This window comes from Salvelinus alpinus, chromosome 14 (genome assembly GCF_045679555.1).
Source record: "Salvelinus alpinus chromosome 14, SLU_Salpinus.1, whole genome shotgun sequence".
Classification (NCBI taxonomy): Eukaryota; Metazoa; Chordata; class Actinopteri; order Salmoniformes; family Salmonidae; genus Salvelinus; species Salvelinus alpinus.
In genome coordinates, this window is record NC_092099.1 from 33,181,874 (window position 1) to 33,203,123 (window position 21,250).

The 21,250-nt window shown below is 43.2% G+C and overlaps 1 protein-coding gene across 3 annotated transcripts in view; it reads left to right on the top strand.

Annotated features, from left to right (window-relative positions):
• LOC139538808 (ephrin type-A receptor 6-like) overlaps window positions 1-21,250 on the top strand; it is a 241,830-nt gene that overhangs the window by 84,902 nt on the left and 135,678 nt on the right. For all 3 annotated transcript variants that reach the window (XR_011667814.1, XM_071341263.1, XM_071341262.1), the window contains exons 3-5: window positions 12,583-12,711; window positions 12,878-13,096; window positions 13,295-13,610. Coding sequence is in view for 2 of the 3 variants with exons in the window: in XM_071341263.1 (XP_071197364.1) it covers window positions 12,583-12,711; window positions 12,878-13,096; window positions 13,295-13,610 (664 nt within the window). In the remaining variant the exon portion in view is untranslated. The remainder of the gene's footprint in view (window positions 1-12,582; window positions 12,712-12,877; window positions 13,097-13,294; window positions 13,611-21,250) is intronic.

Genomic DNA, 21,250 nt, shown 5'->3' on the forward strand with positions numbered 1-21,250 from the left:
TCTTCACACTTTCCTGCTGTAGAAAAATCTCCCTCTTTTGCTTCTTTTCTCTCTTACTCTCTCTCTCTCTTTCTTTCGCTCTCCCTCTGGTGTTTTTGACACAAGGCCTTTTAGTCTCATCCCTCACAGGTTACTCTGTCCGCAGGGATCCTGTCTTTAGCGCTGTCGCAGCTTATCACACACACACACACACACACATACACACACAGACACACACACCAGCAGACTGCTGAATACCCACCGAGTTCTTAGATCTCTTTGATGGGATTTGACATCCACCCCCTGCCTCCCTGGCTTGCCCTCTATTTGCTCTCTCTCTCTCGATCTCTCTTTTTCTCCCTCTCTCTCTCTTGCTCTCTCTCCCTGGCCTTCTACCTCTCCCTCCTAGAACCGGTGGACACATCAAATCATCGCTCTGTCGCTGTGTTGATTTTAGTCAGAGAGCACCAGTTATTTCACGGACCTAATGGGTATTGAATCAGCCTGTGATCTGGTAGCTAATTGGAAACATGTTATAGTCCGTCTGGCTCAAGGTTGGCACAAAACTCTGCCCCTGCTCAGGCCTTTGCTTAGAGCTATATCAGTCTGAATGCTACAACACACAGCTAAACAGCCCAATATCCTGAAACTACACACATTCCATTACAGATGCTATTTTCCTCTCTCAGCTGAAAAGGGCTCACAGCAGTCCACTACCAAACACAGCTCCCCAGCCTGACAAAATCACCCACCCAGAGCAGACCCAGTGCCAGGACTAAGGGGGCAATTGAAATTGGTGAGAGGGCACCATTTTGGGAGGTTCTTGTATTGAATTCTGCTTACAGTGCATTCCGAAAGTATTCATACCTCTATACTTTTTCCACATGGTGAAATCCCTGAGCAGGTTTCCTTCCTCTCTGGCAAATTAGTTAGGAAGGACGCCTGTATCTTTGTAGTGGCTTGGTGTATTGATACACCATCCAAAGTGTAATGAATAACCGTGCTCAAAGGGATATTCAATGTAAGGTCTTTTTTTTTAACCCGTCTACCAATAGGTGCACTTTACGAGGCATTGGAAAACCTCCCTGGTCTTTGTGGTTGGATCTGTGTTTGAAAATCACTGTGTGTAGGCCAGTGACGTCAAATCTCAATTTAATCAAATTTAAATTCAGGCTGTAATACAACAATATATGGAAAAGGTCAAGGGGTGTGAATACTTTCTGAAGGCACTGCATGTTAGGCTTGCGCGGTATACCATATATACCGTATACTGGAGTTTTCAATACCGTGAATGCCGTTGAAACTATTTATTTGAAGTTTTTCAATACATTTTAATATTTGTAGCTATTTTTTAAGTAAATACCTGCAGTCAACTTGTGCAGTGCTTTAGGAGATAAAGCCAGTCACATTTTTCCTTTCACCTTTCACATTTTTTTTAATATTATGAAGCTTACTTAGTTCCCCCAAAAAGTTTAGCCAGTCATGTTTTTTTGTAAACAATGTGAGAAAAGGGCAGGTGAGTCCAGCTGTGTATTGACAGGGGTCGCTTTTTACATTAAAAGTCAAGTGTTTTTTTTGCTTCAATATAGTGATCTGCAACTATAATTTTGTTTCACAGAAAATACATTAGTGTAACACATTCGGCAGAAAATAGATAACGTTTCATCAGATGACAACAGAAGTGTAACGCTATTTGGCTGGCAGCCACACACGTAACTGAGCTTACAATGAAAAAGCAAGGTCTTTTTTGCAAAAATAATGCTTGGTCGTCATATTTTTTATGTTTAGTTCTATCATAGAAAGAATGTAGCCAGCTACATTTCCTAATGTTTTGCTTAAAGTTAATCTGGCATTTTACCACAGAAAAATAGGCTGGCTACACCGAGAAACGTAGCTACATTTTAGTCATTTAGCAGTCGCTCTTATCCAGAGCAATTACAGTTAAGTGCCTTAGTCCAGGGTACATGGATAGATTTTCCCCCTAGGCAGCTCAGGGATTTGAACCTGCGACCTTTCGGTTGCTGGCCCAATGCTCTTAACCGCTAGGCTACCTGCCTCTCTACATCAATCAGCTACACATCAGTCAGAGCGCTGTCTGCTGATAGAATGCTTGTTTGTGAATTCTCAATCCAAGTTTAAAAGTACAACTGAAGCACAAGATGTGCCTGATGCCGAGGAGAAACTACAATAAGAAGCATTTTAGAGCTGCGTTTGTAAAAAGCAGCAAGATATTTCTTATGCGTTTTATCTTTCCTGCGTGAAAAACGCAGAATTAACACAACCCTTAAGTTTAAGTTGCTATCTAAGTAAGTGGCTAAATTAATAAGGTGACGGGGCATCATATTTTTAGCTTTCTGCCGTGTTTGATAAGTCAAAGCTCTTTGGATAAGTTATTTATACAGCTGCCACTGCTACAGTATCTTGATTTCCTTGTGTTTTTTTCTCCTCTCTGTTCTTGGCCCGTCTGCTCCTCCCTCCTCTTCTCCGAGCAGAGCAGGCAGGCCCGTTGCCCTGGCGACTCCAGACTACAGCATGTAGACATGCTGCTGGAAAGCCAGTACTGTTCTTCCTTTAGACAAGCATGCATCAAAACCTTCTTCATTTGCACAATATCTCTCATTCACATTCGCTTGTAAATGTCCAAATTCATCAAGCATGACATTCGGTAGCTCCTTCCTATATACAGTGCCTTCGGAAAGTATTCCGACCCCTTGACTTTTCCCACATTTTGTTACATTACAGCCTTATTCTAAAATGTATTAAATAGTTGTTTTTCCCTCATCAATCTACACACAATACCCTATAATGACAAAGCAAACACAGCTTTTTTAGAAACTTTTGCTAATTTATTCAATAGAAAAAAATGAAATGTCACATTTACATAAGTATTCTGACCCTTTACTCAACACCTTTGGCAGCGATTACAGCATCGAGTCTTCTTCAATCTTGGTTTCATCAGACCAGAGAACCTTGTTATTCATGGTCAGAGAGTCTTTAGGTGCCTTTTGGCAAACTCCAAGCTGGCTGTCATGTGCCTTTTACTGAGGAGTGGCTTCTGTCTGGCCACTCTACCGTAAAGGCCTGATTGGTGGAATGCTGCAGAGATGGTTGTCGTTCTGGAAGGTTCTCCCATCTCCACAGAGTAACTCTAGAGCTCTGTCAGAGTGACCATCGGGTTCTTGGTCACCTCCCTGACCAAGGCCCTTCTCCCCCGGTTGCTCAGTTTGGCCGAGCGGCCAGCTCTAGGAATAGTCTTGGTGGTTCCCAACTTCTTCCATTTAAGAATAATTGATGCCACTGTGTTCTTGGGGACCTTCAATGCTGCAGAAATTTGTTGGTACCCTCCGCCAGATCTGTGCCTCGACACAATCTTGTCTCGGAGCTCTATGGACAATTCCTTTGACCTCATGGCTTGGTTTTTGCTCTGTCAACTGTGGGACCTTATAGACAGGTGTGTGCCTTTCCAAATCATGTCCAATCAATTGAATTTACCACAGGTGGATCCAATCAAGTTGTAGAAACAACTCAGAGATGATCAATGGAAACAGGATGCACCTGAGTTCAATTTCGTGTCTCATTGCAAAGGGTCTGAATACTTATGTAATATATATATATATACTGTATATACACACACAGTTGAAGTCAGAAGTTTACATACACCTTAGCCAAATACATTTAAACTCAGTTTTTCACAATTCCTGATATTTAATCCTAGTAAAAATTCCCTGTTTTAGGTTAGTTAGGATCACCACTTTATTTTAAGAATGTGAAATGTCAGAATGATAGAGAGAATTATTTATTTCAGCTTTTATTTCTTTCATCACATTCCCAGTGGGTCAGAAGTTTACATACACTCAATTAGTATTTGGTAGCATTGCTTTTACATTGTTTAACTTGGGTCAAACGTTTCGGGTAGCCTTCCACAAGCTTCCAATAATAAGTTGTGTGAATTTTGTCCTATTCCTCCTGACAGAGCTGGTGAACTGAGTCAGGTTTTTAGGTCTCCTTACTCGCACACGCTTTTCCAGTTCTGCCCACAAATGTTCTATAGGATTGAGGTCAGGGCTTTGTGATGGCCACTCCAATACCTTGACTTTGTTGTCCTTAAGCCATTTTGCCACAACTTTGGAAGTATGCGTGGGGTCATTGTCCATTTTGGAAGACCCATTTGTGAACAAGCTTTAACTTCCTGACTGATGTCTTGAGATGTTGCTTCAATATAGCCACATCATTTTCCTGCCTCATGATGTCATCAATTTTGTGAAGTGCACCAGTCCCTCCTGCAGCAAAGCACCCCCACAACATGATGCTGCCACTCCCGTGCTTCACGGTTGGGATGGTGTTCTTCGGCTTGCAAGCCTCCCCCTTTTTCCTCCAAACATAACAATGGTCATTATGGCCAAACAGTTCTATTTTTGTTTCATCAGACCAGAGGACATTTCTCCAAAAAGTACGGTGTTTGTCCCCATGTGCAGCAAACCGTAGTCTGGCTTTTTTATGGTGGTTTTGGAGCAGTGGCTTCTTCCTTGCTGAGCGGCCATTCAGGTTATGTCGATATAGGACTCGTTTTACTGTGGATATAGATACTTTTGTACCTGTTTCCTCCAGCATCTTCACAAGGTCCTTTGCTGTTGTTCTGGGATTGATTTGCACTTTTCGCACCAAAGTACGTTCATCTCTAGGAGACAGAACGCATCTCCTTCCTGAGCGGTATGACGGCTGCGTGGTCCCATGGTGTTTATACTTGCGTACTATTATTTGTACAGATGAACGTGGTACCTTCAGGCGTTTGGAAATTGCTCCCAAGGATGAACCAGACTTGTGGAGGTCTAAAAAATTAATTCTGAGGTCTTGGCTGATTTATTTAGATTTTCCGATGATGTCAAGCAAAGAGGCACTGAGTTTGAAGGTAGGCCTTGAAATACATCCACAGGTACACCTCCAATTGACTCAAATTATGTCAATTAGCCTATCAGAAGTTTCTAAAGCCATAATTTTCTGGAATTTTCCAAGCTGTTTAAAGGCACAGTAAACTTTGTGTATATAAACTTCTGACCCACTGGAACTGTGATACAGTGAATTATAGGTGAAATAATCTGTCTGTCAACAAATATAATCTGAAATAATCTGTCTGAAAAATGACTTGTGTCATGCACAAGATAGATGTTCTAACCAACTTGCCAAAATTATAGTTTGTTAACAAGAAATTTGTGGAGTGGTTGATAAACAAGTTTTAATGACTCCAACCTCAGCTCAGTGTACTGTATGTAAACTTCTGACTTCAACTGTGTGTGTATATATATATATATATAAAGGAAGAGAATCTTAGGCCTAGCCCCAGAGAGAGAGAGAGAGCGAGAGAGAGAGAGAGAGAGAGAGAGAGAGAGAGAGAGAGAGAGAGAGAGAGAGAGAGAGAGAGAGAGAGAGAGAGAGAGAGAGAGAGAGAGAGAGAGAGAGAGAGAGAGAGAGAGAGAGAGAGAGAGAGAGAGACAGAGAGAGAGAGAGAGAGAGAGAGAGAGAGAGAGAGAGAGAGAGAGAGAGAGAGAGAGAGAGAGAGAGAGAGAGAGAGAGAGAGAGAGAGACAGAGAGAGAGAGAGAGAGAGAGAGAGACGAGAGAGAGAGAGAGAGAGAGAGAGAGAGAGAGAGAGAGAGAGAGAGAGAGAGAGAGAGAGAGAGACAGAGAGAGAGAGAGAGAGAGAGAGAGACAGAGAGAGAGAGAGAGAGAGAGAGAGAGAGAGAGAGAGAGACAGAGAGAGAGAGAGAGAGAGAGACAGAGAGAGAGAGACAGAGAGAGAGAGAGAGAGAGAGAGAGAGAGAGAGAGACAGAGAGAGAGAGAGAGAGAGACAGAGAGAGAGAGAGAGAGAGAGAGAGAGAGAGAGAGAGAGAGAGAGAGAGAGAGAGAGAGAGAGAGAGAGAGAGAGAGAGAGAGAGAGAGAGAGAGAGAGAGACAGAGAGAGAGAGAGAGAGAGACAGAGAGAGAGAGACAGAGAGAGAGAGAGAGAGAGAGAGAGAGAGAGAGAGAGAGAGAGAGAGAGAGAGAGAGAGATATGCTGGTGGCATGCTACAACACCGACATGCATTTCGTTATCCTGGTCAGATGGCTACTGCGTCTGCTATACAGATATAGACGTACGGAAAGAGGCTAATTCATTCATTTTCTATCCTAATATTTTTTTAGAAAGATAAGCATTATATTGTTAGATTATAGGAGTAACTCTGGTAGGCCTAAGACATTCTTCCACACCTCAAGTTCAATTGTCGGAGTCATTTGGAGAGCCTTTACACACTGCCATAGGCTAATAGCCACCCCAAACAAACCTTCACTAAAGAATCTTAACTTTATTAGGTTAGTATCAAAAGTAAGTCAAGCCATTGTTGATAGGGAAAATACGAGCAGGATATTATATTGCGGCAAACATTACAGTTGGAACTTAATTTGGCCAAATAAAATGGCTCAACAGAATGAAACAAATCAAATTGTATTTGTCACACGCGCCCAATACAACAGGTATTCACCTTACAGTGAAATGCTTACTTACAAGTTCTTAATTAACCAACAATGCTTTAAGAAAAAAATAAGTGTTAAGTAAAAAATAGAAAATAAAAGTAACAAATAATTAACTACCGACCCACCCTCCCGGATCCGGGATCCTCCTCATCAGAAACGCTGACTAGCATAGCCTAGCATAGCACCACAAGTAAATAATAGCATATAAATATCATGAAATCACAAGTCCAATACAGCAAATGAAAGATAAACATCTTGTGAATCCAGCCAACATGTCCGATTTTAAAAATGTTTTACAGCGAAAACACAACATATATTTATGTTAGCTCACCACAATAGCCCAAAACACAACGCCATTTTTTCACCGCAAAGATAGCTTTCACAAAACCCACAAATAGAGATAAAATTAATCACTAACCTTTGAACAACTTCATCAGATGACAGTCTTATAACATCATGTTATACAATACATTTATGTTTTGTTCGAAAATGTGCATATTTATAGCTACAAATCCTGGTTTTACATTGTGAACATGGCGCCAAAATGCTCCAAATTGTCCGGAGAAATTTTAGAGAGTCACGTAATCTAAAAGAAAAACTCATCATAAACTTTGCTGAAAAATACATGTTGGACATATAATTAAAGATACACTGGTTCTTAATGCAACCGCTGTGTTAGATTAAAAAAAATAACTTTAGTAAAAAGCTCAGCATACAATAATCTGAGACAGCGCTCAGCCATTCTCCGCCATGTTGGAGTCAACATATTCAACAAAAATACGAAATAACATCATAAATATTCTCTTACCTTTGATGAACTTTCATCAGAATGCAGTGCCAGGAATCCTTGTTCCACAATAAATCGTTGTTTTGTTTTAGAATGTCCATTTCTTCTGTCGAATTAGCAACTTTGGCTAGCATAGTGGAACTCACGTGTCCATGAAAGTTTGACGCATGGAACAAAAAATTCAAAAAGTGATAATAAAAGTCGAATAAACTGGTCAAACTCAGTTGAGAATCCATCTTTAGGATGTTTTTCTCGTATGTATCCAATAACGTCCCAGACGGAGCATTTCTTCGTGTCTACCTAAGGCATTGCAGACAACGATATGGTGCACCCAGGTGCGCAGCAAAATACTGCCAATATGGCTGACCTGTCACTCCAAAAGCTCTCATTCGGTACCACATCAGGCTAGACACCTCATTCGATGTTCTACTGCCTGTTGACATCTAGTGGAAGGCGTATGAAGTGCATACATATCCATGGGGGCACCGGTTAGTCGATGTAATTGAGGTAATATGTACATGTAGGTAGAGTTAAAGGGACTATGCATAGATAATAAACAGAGAGTAACAGCAGCGTAAAAGAGGGGTCTGGGTAGCCGTTTGATTAGCTGTTCAGGGGTCTTATGGCTTGGGGGTAAAAGCTGTTTAGAAGCTTTTTGGACCTAGACTTGGCCCTCTGGGACCACTTGCCGTGCGGTAGCAGAGAGAACAGAGAACTTGCAAACTGGTTTAAACCTTCACAAAAGTTTTGTATAGGCTATATTGCAGCAATATCCAAGAAAGGCTAGTACCTACCATATCCAACAAATGACAGCAATAGACTAATGATATTTATTTTACAACAGGCCTACTTATAATCTTAAACTAAATATGGAGCACACAATTAAAAATACAGAACAAGCTTCATTTAGCCAACAAAACTGTCTCAACAGAATGAAGCAAAACACTCTTTGCATTTTAAAAAAATGATTTGGATTAATAAATAGGCCTACAATAACACTGATATACAATAATAATGATAAAACAAATTATTATAAATACAAAAAAATGTATACATTCTTCTCATCTTTGTCCACTAACAAAACAAATACTTTTCCATATGGAGGAAATGTTGTTGCAGGGCTCCAGATGAAAATGTTCCCCTGGTGGCACTCACGTATCTCAAAGCCATTTCAAATATATTTGTAAAATAGTTGCTATTGAGCTCATAATTCACATTTGAGAAATAAAAAAATATACCCACAGAAAGATGAGAACGTCCTCTCTCCGTCTGTGACAACAGGATAGCTGTGTTTTCCTAGTAATTGAATTTTAAAATGTTATACAATCACAACACTTTTCTTTCTCCCGGAGCGTGTTTTTCACCCGGGAAAGGAGAGAGTACTGTAGCTCACTTGACACAGCAGCAGGCCGCAGCAAAACAGGTACAGGATGATAATGTACTTTACTGTTTGACCAAATCATGGTTTTAGCCTCCTAAAAAATAAGACGTTTTAATGAGGTGAATGAATGTGCACCGATGTGTGAATGTGCACCGATGTGTGAATGTGCAACGATGCAACAAATACATTATTGTTATTCCCACAGCCAGGTGTCAAAGGGTCACAAAATGTGACTAAATGATCGCAGTCTGGAGCACTGCTTTGTAGGCTTTTCACTATAGGCAAAGTATCCAAATTGAATTTACTTAAATGAAAAAGGCATCCATCTTCGCAATCAACAGTAGCCTAGGCCAAGGCTCCTCTATCGCTTTCGCTTTCTCTCCTCAGCAGCAGGGCAGCCCCGGTGTCCGGCTATAATTTTATTTATCCACTTTTTATTTATTTTATCAGCCAAAAGCCAGCAATTACCTGTTAACTGTGCCCTAGTGACTTTCCATAGCCCCACTACACACACATCGGGGCGTGCTCTGTCCATTGTGCTGACAGCGAAGCACAATGAGGGGGGCAGAAGTTTCAACTTTTGCCCCGTCGTGGAGCTGGGTACTACCCAGACACCGGGAAATAAAAGTAGCTAGTTTGAAGAGAACATTCCCCCCCGACTGGGTACAGTGTTGAGAGACAGAGCTGAGTCTCTGAGGTGTTAGGGTGGAGTGTGGAGGGCCACTCAGGACTTCTTAGAGCGGAGCTCTGTGTGTGGAGGGCTGCGCTGTGAAAGACAGGGGCCCCATGGAGGGCTGTGAGGGGCCACTGGGGGCCCACTGCTTTCTCCATCTCAGCTTTGGGGTCACTGAGAGATGGCAGGGGTACCAGCTAGAGGACAGGCGCCTTAGGAGACACACTCACTCACATACACCACCACCACAGGGCTCCGCGTCATTCGGCCCTGTCACTCTATCCCCCATCCACGCGTCAGCAGTCACACACACACTCTCACACACTCACATACACACAGACTGTACACACACACAGACTGTACACACACAGACACACACACACACACACACACACACACACACACACACACACACACACACACACACACACACACACACACACACACACACACACACACACACACACACACACACACACTGGTGTCTCCGTAGAGAGCTGTTTTCTAAGACCACCCCAGGGTATCTATCTCTGGCCTTACAGAGACAAACTATCTCAAGCTCCTTTAGTTTCTCTAAGCTAGAGTGAGGGAGTTTTTGTAAGAGTCTTTGAAAGATACCTTTGGGGGATGAGGAGGGTTTGTAACGCAGGCTGCAGATACAAGAGACTACTGATAAGGTTACACCTACACCTAGATATACACTGAGTGTACAAAACATTAACAACCCCTTTCTTAATATTGAGTTGCACAGGGATGATGGCCCATGTTGACTCCAATGCTTCCCACAGTTGTGTCAAGTTGGCTGGATGTCCTTTGGGTGGTGGACCATTCTTGATACACACGGGAAACTGATGAGCGTGAAAACCCAGCAGCGTTGCAGTTCTTGACACACTCAAACCCTGTGTGTTTCTGGCACCTACTATCACACCCCGTTCAAAGGCACTTACATCTGTTGTCTTTCCCATTTACTCTCTGAATGGCACAAATACACAGTCCATGTCTGAATTGTCTCAAGGCTTAAAAATCCTTCTTTAACCTGTCTCCTCCCCTTCATCTACACTGATTGAAGTGGATTTAACAAGTGACATTAATAAGGGATCATAGCCTTCACCTGGATTCACCTGATCAGTCGGTCATGGAAAGAGCGAGCGTTCTTAATGTTTTGTGCGCTCAGTGTACTGTATATACCTGTTCAAGGTGTTGTAATGATCACTATACAGCTGGCGAGGATGTAAAGCATGTTCATACGCGACTCTGCATCTGTAGTGGTGTAGGAAAACTACACTGCATAATCAATAATCATCTGTGGTGATGTAGGAAAACTACACTGCATAATCAATAATCATCTGTGGTGGTGTAGGAAAACTACACTGCATGATCAATAATCATCTGTGGTGGTGTAGGAAAACTACACTGCATAATCAATAATCATCTGTGGTGATGTAGGAAAACTACACTGCATAATCAATAATCATCTGTGGTGATGTAGGAAAACTACACTGCATAATCAATAATCATCTGTGGTGGTGTAGGAAAACTATACTGCATAATCAATAATCATCTGTGGTGGTGTAGGAAAACTACACTGCATAATCAATAATCATCTGTGGTGATGTAGGAAAACTACACTGCATAATCAATAATCATCTGTGGTGGTGTAGGAAAACTACACTGCATAATCAATAATCCTCTGTGGTGGTGTAGAAAAACTACACTGCATAATCAATAAGTGTGTCACAGCTTTTAGGCTTTCTGACCGTATCTCTTTATTTCATTTCCTAAAGTAAGAAGTGGACGAAAATGTCAGTCTATTTATATCACTGATGTAATTCTTAGTTTGTTTGATATTTGATATTTTGACGTCTGTATGTAGGATTTGGCTGAAGCAAACCCACAGAGTTGTAGATGGCTGTGTTGGGATCCTATTTAGAATTCACCACAGCACAATACCACATGATGCATATTAGGCAATATAATCCTTAATCTAAATCAATTTGTTTTAATTACGTTATGATTACTGTGACACCTTGAGGGACAAATGTATTAAAATGTGTCGTCTTTTTGATTGAATTAAAACATGTAATTAAAAAGGATAATGAGTCTTTGAAACTAAACATTAGGATTTGATTACTGTTCTCCTGTTGAGAGGTAGTGTTTAGATAAGTACAATACTGCTTATTATCGTTGAAATAATTTGCTCAAATTAGTGTCCTCTTTCCCCAACTCTCCATAGTCTGTTTGCTAATAAAGAGCTTCTGTTCTTCCCACTTATTAATTAGACTAGATACAGGAGGGGGTGGACGGGAGGGAGGAGAGAGAGAAGGGAGATGGGGTGACAGAGTGAGTTTTGAGGAGAGAAGAAGGGGTTGTTTTTCTTCTCTATACTTGGTGCTGCTGTGTTTTGAATGTATTAGACATCAGACACCAATATAAAGCCTTTCTTGGTTTAGAAGACAGGGTTGGGAGTGACACTATACCATCTATTCCATGCAAATACTACTTATTTTTATACAACACTATTGAGTGAGATGATCTGCTCAAGGACAAAGAGTATGCGGAGGTCAAAGTACATACAGAGGTCAGAGTCACATCAGCCACATGTCTAGACTGAAGGGCAAGTGTTGTGCTGTTGTTGAGCTGATTCAAACCATTTTCCTCAGCAGGTAATTTGATTCTGGGAGCTTGGTGATAGGTGGTCCAGGGTCGCTACAGCTGTCACACACACACACACACACACACACACACACACACACACACACACACTCCCTGTTTGTGCGTGTAAGTGTAATAGAGGGTAGAGCCAGAGGGTTGGGGCTAAACATCTCCATTAGATTTCAATTCTAACAACACAGAGGCAGGTGACCTGTGACCTCATGAAGCACTTACAGAGCTTTCACCTTTGTCATATGACCTGGGAGTCACAGAGCTGGGGTACAGGTGGTTAGAGACAGTTATTTTTGGTTTAGTAACGCTCCTGTTCCTTTCCCTTTTACTTTCTAATGTTGGACAGCTTTTCACACACTACATATATATACATCTATCGGTTTGACTATTTTAGCAGCTCACTAACAGTACCTTTTTTCCTGTCCTCCTCTTGTCTCTCCTCTCCTCTCCTCTCCTCTCCTCTCCTCTCCTCTCCTCTCCTCTCCTCTCCTCTCCTCTCCTCTCCTCTCCTCTCCTCTCCTCTCCTCTCCTCTCCTCTCCTCTCCTCTCCTCTTGTCTCTCCTCTCCTCTCCTCTCCTCTCCTCTCCAGTGGGATGCTATAACAGAGATGGATGAACACAACCGTCCCATCCATACCTTCCAGGTGTGTCACGTGATGGAACCCAACCAGAACAACTGGCTACGCTCCAACTGGATCTTCCGCCAGGCCGCACAGAAGGTGGGTTGGGGTTTTGATAGATGGCTCAGTAGGTTGGAGAATGGTGCTGGTAACACCTGGTTTGTGGGTTCAATTCCCACAAGGGACACTAACCAATTGTATTTCCTGTAAGTGGTCTTGAATAATACATCAGCTACTGTACTTGACTGTTTATTATTTATCCAAGGTGTATGTGGAGCTGCGGTTCACTCTGAGAGACTGTAACTCCATCCCCTGGGTGTCTGGGACCTGCAAGGAGACATTCAACCTTTTCTACTATGAGACAGACGAATCCCACGGGGTCAAGTTCAAACCCTCCCAGTACACCAAGATCGACACCATCGCTGCAGACGAGAGCTTCACTCAGATGGACCTGGGGGACCGCATCCTGAAGCTCAACACAGAGGTCCACTTCATTTCATTCAATTTCAATAATATGTGATTTATTTCTAGTCTGTTTCTGCTCCCTTTGCCAACTCCTATTGTTTGGCATGATAATTTCCTACAAGGGGAAATTGTGCAGGCACTGCATACTAGGGTTTAATTCAATTAACTCTCCTAATCCCCAATGGGCAATCATTGTTCATGTGAATGTTTTCTATAGGTGCGGGAAGTGGGTCCTATCTCCAGGAAGGGTTTGTACCTGGCGTTCCAGGACATTGGGGCGTGCATCGCCCTGGTCTCAGTCAGGGTGTACTATAAGAAGTGTCCCTTCACCCTGAGGAACCTCGCCTCCTTCCCTGACACCGTGCCCCGGGTCGACTCCTCCTCCCTGGTGGAGGTCAGGGGGGCGTGTGTGGAGCATGCCGAGGAGAGGGACACGCCCAAACTGTACTGCGGCGCTGATGGTGATTGGCTGGTGCCTCTGGGGAAGTGTGTCTGTAGCGTGGGCTACGAGGAGATGGACGGGGCGTGTCTCGGTGAGTGACATGATTTGATCTGTCCTTTCTTTTTCTCTCCCTCTCTTGATCTCAATTCAATTTCAATTCAATTTAAGGGCTTTATTGGCATGGGAAAAATATGTACAATAAAAATTAACAGTAAACATTACACTCACAAAAGTTCCAAAAGAATAAAGACAATTCTAATTATTTATATTCACAGTGTTGTAACGATGTGCAAATGGTTAAAGTACAAAAGGGAAAATAAATAAACATAAACATGGGTTGTATTTACAATGGTGTTAGTTTTTCATTGGTTGACCTTTTCTTGTGGTAACAGGTCACACATTTTGCTGCTGTGATTGCACACTGTGGTATTTCACCCAATAGATATGGCAGTTTTTCAAATTGGATTTGTTTTCAAATTCTTTGAGGGTCTGTGTAATTTGAGGGAAATATGTGTCTCTAATATGGTCATGCATTTGGCAGGAGGTTAGGAAGTGCAGCTCAGTTTCCACCTCATTTTGTGGGCAGTGTGCACATAGCCTGTCTTCTCTTGAGAGACAGGTTTGCCTTCGGCGGCTTTTCTCAATAGCAAGGCTATGCTTATTGAGTCTGTACATAGTCAAAGATTTCCTTAATTGTGAGTCAGTCACAGTGGTCAGGTATTCTGCCACTGTGTACTCTCTGTTTAGGGCCAAATAGCATTCTAGTTTTCTCAGTTTTGTTGTAAATTCTTCCAATGTGTCAAGTAATTATCTTTTTGTTTTCTCATGATTTGGTTGGGTCTAATTGTGTTGTTGTCCTGGGGCTCTGTGGGGTGCGTTTGTGTTTGTGAACAGAGCCCCAGGACCCTCTTGCTTTGGGGGTTCTTCTCCAGGTTCATCTCTCTGTAGGTGATGGCTTTGTTATGGAAGGTTTGGGAATCGCTTCCTTTTAGGTTGTTGAAGAATTTAATGTCTCTTTTCTGGATTTTGATCATTAGTATCATCAGTATCGGCCTAATTCTGCTCTGCATGCATTATTTGGTGTTCTACGTTGTACACAGAGGATATTTTTTGCAGTATTCTGCATGCAGAGTCTCAATTTGGTGTTTGTCCCATTTTGTGAGTTCTTGGTTGGTGAGCGGACCCCAGACCTCACAACCATAAAGGGCAATGGGTTGTATAACTGATTTAAGTAATTTTTGCCTAATTTTATGTTCCTTCTGATGGCATGTGTCTCAGATCGTTCACAGCTTTGTGGAAGTTACCTGTGGCGCTGATGTTTAGGCCCAGGTATGTATTGTTTTTTGTGTGCTCTAGGTCAACAGTATCTAGATTGAATTTGTATTTGTGGTCCTGGCAATTGGACCTTTTTTGGAACACAATTATTTTTGTCTCACTGATATTTACTGTCAGGGCCCAGGTCTGACAGAATCTGTGTAGCAGATCTAGGTGCTCTCTGTGTGCCTTCCTCTCCGTCTCTGTCCCTCCCTCCCTCTCATGATCTATTTGATCTATTTCTCCATCTCAGTAGAGATCTCTCTCTCTCTTTGTTTACCTCTTTGGAACCCCCTCCTTCCATGTATTTACAGTACTGCATACTGTGTCGTATTTCATCTGACTCATTTTCTGAAGCTGTATGATATGAATACAGCTTAGCGGATGAGTTATGTTGATCTCTGATTCATGGCTTTAGGTTGTTATGCTTGTAAACAAGAGGCTTGACACAGTATCAGTGTCTGTAGGCTCTACATCAGCAGTGCTGGCCTGCAGGGGGATTATATATGGCCTAGATTAAAGTTAGGGTTGGGCGATATCTAGATTTTCATATCCTCATATCGTCCTTCGCTCATACCAAGATATACGCCATTGCCGGCTTAGTACACAAGGGGGCACCAAATATAAAACACAAAGAAGCCCATTGTCTATCTATTACTAGAGTGCAAACAAAATTAGCACAAATAATAGAGATTTTCCTTGGAGGCTGCTAGATAAATATGTGACCCGTTTCAAGAAACTAGGCGTATGTCACGACTTCACAGGAGAGATTTTTAAAATATTTTTGTTGTTGCTTTGTTTGTTTAAAAAAAAAAATAGATATCATGAAGAACTGAAACAGTTTTGCTACTGCTCTCAACATTGCTGCCCTGAACTTAATAGTGATATCGACAAAGTTCAGTGGGAAAACGTTTCCTACTTTCTGGAGGATGATCGTGCCATGCTGACTCTGACTCTAAACATGAATCAGACGATGAGGAAATCCATGATTTAGGTCAAAATATTTTCATTGACCCAGACATTGTAGACATTCTGATGACAATGGTGGGGAAAAAACAGTGTCGTTGTCTCGGAGGAAGTTGAGCGAGTTTAGAGATCAGTGGAATGCCCGGTGGAAGCAGAGAGATGATTACCAAATACAGAGAGAAAAAGAGAACACAGAAAGAAGGCTGTTGTATAAAACACCTGTCTCCGGATTACATCTTCAAACTAAGGGCAACCATGGCATCTGTGACAGAGGGAGAAGCGTCCATCCATGTATACGGGTAAGAGTCTAGCTACATTTTCAGATATTATACATTTCTAATTTTTGTCAAAGTCGTTACCATTGAAAGTTAAAGCTTACTGTTAGCTAGCTCGCTAATGTTAGTTGGCTGGTGCAGCTCATGTTGTTCTTCACATTACCATCTCTGGTAAACACATACTATATCAAATAAAATGTTTATTTGTCACATTCACAGGATACAGAAGATTGTAAACGGTACAGTGGAATGGCTACTTGCATATTTGCATAGTAGCAATATCTAAAATAAAAGCGTGTCCAGATAAAAAATGTTGTATACATATTTTAGAATTATTAGCTTAGATGCTTATTCAGACACACTTGTCTAAATTGATGAGTCATGTGAAATAAATGCTTGAACCACCCCCCAGACACATCTAGCAAAGCAGATGGGTCACTATTGTCTAGACATGTACACATGTTCATGAAATACAATAGATGGCCATAATCACCCCCAGACACACCTAGCTAACTTGATGGGTCATGTAATCATCTGGCGAAGTGGAGTCTTTTTTGTTTAGACATGTAGCTTGCTAGCTAGCTAGCTAGCTAAACAATTAACCATAATCCCAATCCATAGCTACAGTACAAACGGATTGTCATAGCTAGCCGCCATGCATGAAATGCTGTAGTATGAATCTACAGGTAGCTAAAGCTAACCAACTATTGTAGGTTCAATTTTAGATAGCTAGCTAACATTAGGCTATAACTAGCAATACAAATGACTTTCTGAGATACGAATAATATTACGACATATATCATACACGTAACGTTAGCTAGCGAGCCAGCAAGCTAACATCCGCTAGCTTACACTACAGTTTAACTTGCCAAGATACCAACTTTATTGCAAAATTAGACACTTAAAATATCTGAAAATGTAGCTGGACTCTTACCGGTATACATGGATGAACGCTTGTTTGGCCCGTTGTATCAAGTCACTTCGGTTCACACTGACGTGTGCAGAAAGTAGTCCATCACAACTTTTTCACACTGATCTTTGTCGACAGCGTCAGGGCAGCATTGTTGTTGAGAGCAGTAGCAGCACTTTTGCAGTTCTCCATGGCTAAAGTTCTACTCTATCTTTCAAATAAGTGGCAGTAGCAAGGATTATCTACACATACTGAACAGCTCATTTTATAGACAGAAGCAGGCTACATGGCAGACCAATCCGAACTCATCTCACAGCATGTCCAGCCCATCCATTATCTCAGCCAATCATGGCCAATCCAGCCCATCTCGCTCCTCTCCCTCTCTCCATCTCTCTCTCTCCTCCCACTCTCTCCCTCTCTCCATCTCTCTCCTCCTTCACTCTCTCCAACTCTCTCCTACCCCCACTCTCCTCACCTTCCCTCTCCTCCCCACACTCTCTCCCTCTCTCTCCTCCCCCCACTCTCTCCCTCACCTTCTCTCTTACCTTCTCTCTCCTCTCCCCACTCTCTCCCTTCCTTAAACTCCCTCCTCATCTCATCTATGTCTGTCTGCCTGTCTGCCTATCTCTCTCTCACTCTCTCCCTTTTCCCTCACCCACTCTCTCTCTGTATCTCTCCATCCCTCGCTTTTATTTATTATCCTGCAGTATCGGTGCGGTGCAGATAGGCAGAGCCACAAGCAGCTCTACAAAGCCAGATGTGTCATCCTCTATCCTTCATTATCCTGTCATCCCTCCTTCTCTCTCCTGTCACCTTCCCTCCTCCTTCCATCTCTCCTCCTTTGTACCAGCCCTCCCACTCTGCCATTCAAATGAGAAGTAATGTGAGGGGCTCTGGCTGTGTGGGGCTGATTTGCAGTGGGAACAGTAGGGGAGAGATGTGGAACAGTAGGGGAGAGATGCTGTGTGGGACATGGGGGAGATATTCTGTAAAAAAAACTAAAAAACACTGACTGCTATCGTGCTCTTTTTCTCTTTGCAGATGAGAGCATTAGGTATTAGTGCACAGTACACTTGGTGCTATACTATGTTAGGGTAATGTGAGAGTGAAAGCTAGGGGTGTTGTCATCTCTCCGGGTGTTATCAGTTTTAGGTTTCTGTCTGTAGTCTCAGCCTGCTGCCAGTGGCCATGTTGAGAGAGGTTGTAATACAACTGACTGGGGAGGGAGACCTGTCTGTCTCTCTGTCGGTCCTTAAAGACTGCCTGGCTTCCAACCCAATGCTTTATGTGTGTAGGTACTGTAAATGAGGGCAGTATAGTCAGGGGTCTCCTGCTGTGATCTGAGGCATGGGCCAGGACACCTCACTGTCAGGGATTACCTCTGCTGAGGCTGGCCAGACAGGGGTTTGATCCCTGGACTGTCTGTCTATCGGTCTGTCTGATGGTGGCTCTGGGTTGTCACTACTTGGCTCCACTCTATGAGACATGGGGTGACACTAACAGAACTGGTTCAGGGCAATGCCACTGCATTTTATGTTTCTATCCATCTCAGAAGAGGATCTGCTTTAAGTTTTACACAAAGTGCTGTATTTATACATTTCAAATAAAGGCATTGTAAATACAGACAACACTCCCCCTGTCTGCCCCTAACTCTGATGGGAAGGCCAGCTACAGCACCCCCCTGGTGTGGGGGAGGAAAGGGCACTGACACGTGGCCAGACTCTGGACCTGTCAGTGGGGGGAGGTTGGGTCAGAGAGAGGGGGGAGAGAGTGGGGGTAAGGTCAAAGCCATCTGGGACTGAAGATGTAGCCTCTTCTCTCTCTCTACCTCCAGTGTTCCCTCAGTCTCTCACCCCCATGCAGCTTTGGGTTGTCATCAGTAGTAGTTGATGATGATTCATCTGTGGTGCAGATCTGAGAGGTTCACAGCTGCATGTACAGCTGCTCAGCAATCAGCCAGATAACATTTCACTACAGCTGTGATCAGAACAGAAATACACTAGAAATTCATTCTTCTTCTAACTTTCCCCAATTCTTTACAGTCTATTGTAGCTTTACAGTCTATTGTAGCTTGGCAGAATCGTTAAGATCTATTTTTAAGATCTGAGAGCAGGGATACTTGTAGATGCTGATGATGCAGCAGAGTACCGTTGCTGTCTCTGCTGTCATGTACGGTGTACCCTTAAAACTGTGTCTGTCTGGGTTCCCGCCGACACTCCGCCCGACTGTCTGGCTTCCCGACGCATTTCAGGGAGCCCTGCTTGTCTGAAGAATTACTGAGCTCCCAGTTGACTGCTACCCTTACTCGACCCACAACTAAGAGTTTACTGAGAGGAAAACAGAGAGATACACAACTCTGAGACATTCTGTCTCTGGTCTAAACTCTGATCATCCATTACACTAAGGGTAAAGGAGATTCACCACATGTTTATGCTAATGTTTGAGGACATTACCTGAATTTAAACAACCTCACACATTAATCTATCTCTCTGTTGTGTTCCACCTAGAACTAGAACACCTATTCTCCCTCTCTCTCCATCCATCCCTCTCTCTCCATCCCTCTCTCTCTCCATCCCTCTCTCTCCATCCCTCTCTCTCCATCCCTCTCTCTCCATCCCTCTCTCTCCATCCCTCTCTCTCCTTCCCTCTCTCTCCATCCCTCTCTCTCCTCCCTCTCTCTCCATCCCTCTCTCTCCATCCCTCTCTCTCCATCCCTCTCTCTCCTTCCCTCTCTCTCCTTCCCTCTCTCTCCTTCCCTCTCTCTCCTTCCCTCTCTCTCCATCCCTCTCTCTCCATCCCTCTCTCTCCATCCCTCTCTCTCATCCCTCTCTCTCCATCCCTCTCTCTCATCCCTCTCTCTCCATCCCTCTCGCTCCATCCCGCTCTCTCCATCCCGCTCTCTCTCTCATCCCGCTCTTTCTCTCATCCCTCTCTCTCTCATCCCTCTCTCTCTCATCCCTCTCTCTCTCATCCCTCTCTCTCTCATCCCTCTCTCTCCATCCTTCTCTCTTCACCCCTCTCTCTCCACCCCTCTCTCTCCGTCCCTCTCTCTCCATCCCTCCCTCCCTCTTTCCCTCTTACTTTAGTAGATTTAACAGTTGTGTTAGTCTTAGCCCTGTGGGCAAGGCGATGTGTAGCCATTATAAAGCCATGTCAGCCCTAAACTAGGGCCTGCTCATTGTTCCAGCAGTCACACAGTAGTTATTTAACCTCCACGCTGCCTGGTCTGCCGCAGGGATTCCAGGGTGTCAGGAGGACCAAACGCTAATACCTCAGTCCCACATCACCTCGACTCAACACACTCTTATGTACTATACTACTATACAGGGCATTCGGAAAGTATTCAGACCACTTGACTTAATCCACATTTTGTTACAGTACAGCCTTATTTCCTCATCAATCTACACACATTACCCCATAATGACAAAGCAAAAACATGTTGGTTTTTTATTTAGCAAAAAAATAATTATATATTGCATGTACATAAGTATTCAGACCCTTTACTCACTACTTTGTTGAAGTGCCTTTGGCAGCGATGACAGCCTAGAGTCTTCTTGGGTATGACGCTACAAGCTTGGCACACCTGTATTTGGGGAGTTTCTCTCCCATTCTTCTCTGCAGATCCTCTCAAGCACTGTCAGGTTGGATGGGGAGCGTCGCTGCACAGCTATTTTCAGGTCTCTCCAGAGATGTTTGATCGGGTTCTGGCTGGGCCACTCAAGGACATTCATAGACTTGTCCCAAAGCCACTCCTGCGTTGTCTTGGCTTAGGGTCATTGTCCTGTTGGAAGGTGAAACTTCGCACCAGTCTGCGGTCCCCCTCCGCTCTTGAGCAGGTTTTCATCAAGGATTTCTCTGTACTTTGCTCCTTTAATCTTTACCTCGATTCTAACTAGTCTCCCAGTCCCTGCCGCTGAAAAACACCCCCACAGCATGATGCTGCCACCACCATACTTCACCGTAGGGATGGTGCCAGGTTTCCTCCAGATGTGACGCTTGTCATTCAGGCCAAAGAGTTCAATCTTGGTTTCATCAGACCAGAGAATCTTGTTAATCATGGTCTGAGAGTCTTTAGGTGCCTTTTGACAAACTCCAAGCGCAGAGTCTTGGTGGTTCCAAACTTCTTCCATTTAAGAATGATGGAGGCCACTGTGTTCTTGGGGAACTTCAATGCTGCAGACATTTTTTGGTACCCTTCCCCAGATCTGTGCCTCAACGCAATCCTGTCTCGGAGCTCTACGGACAATTCCTTCAACCTCATGGCTT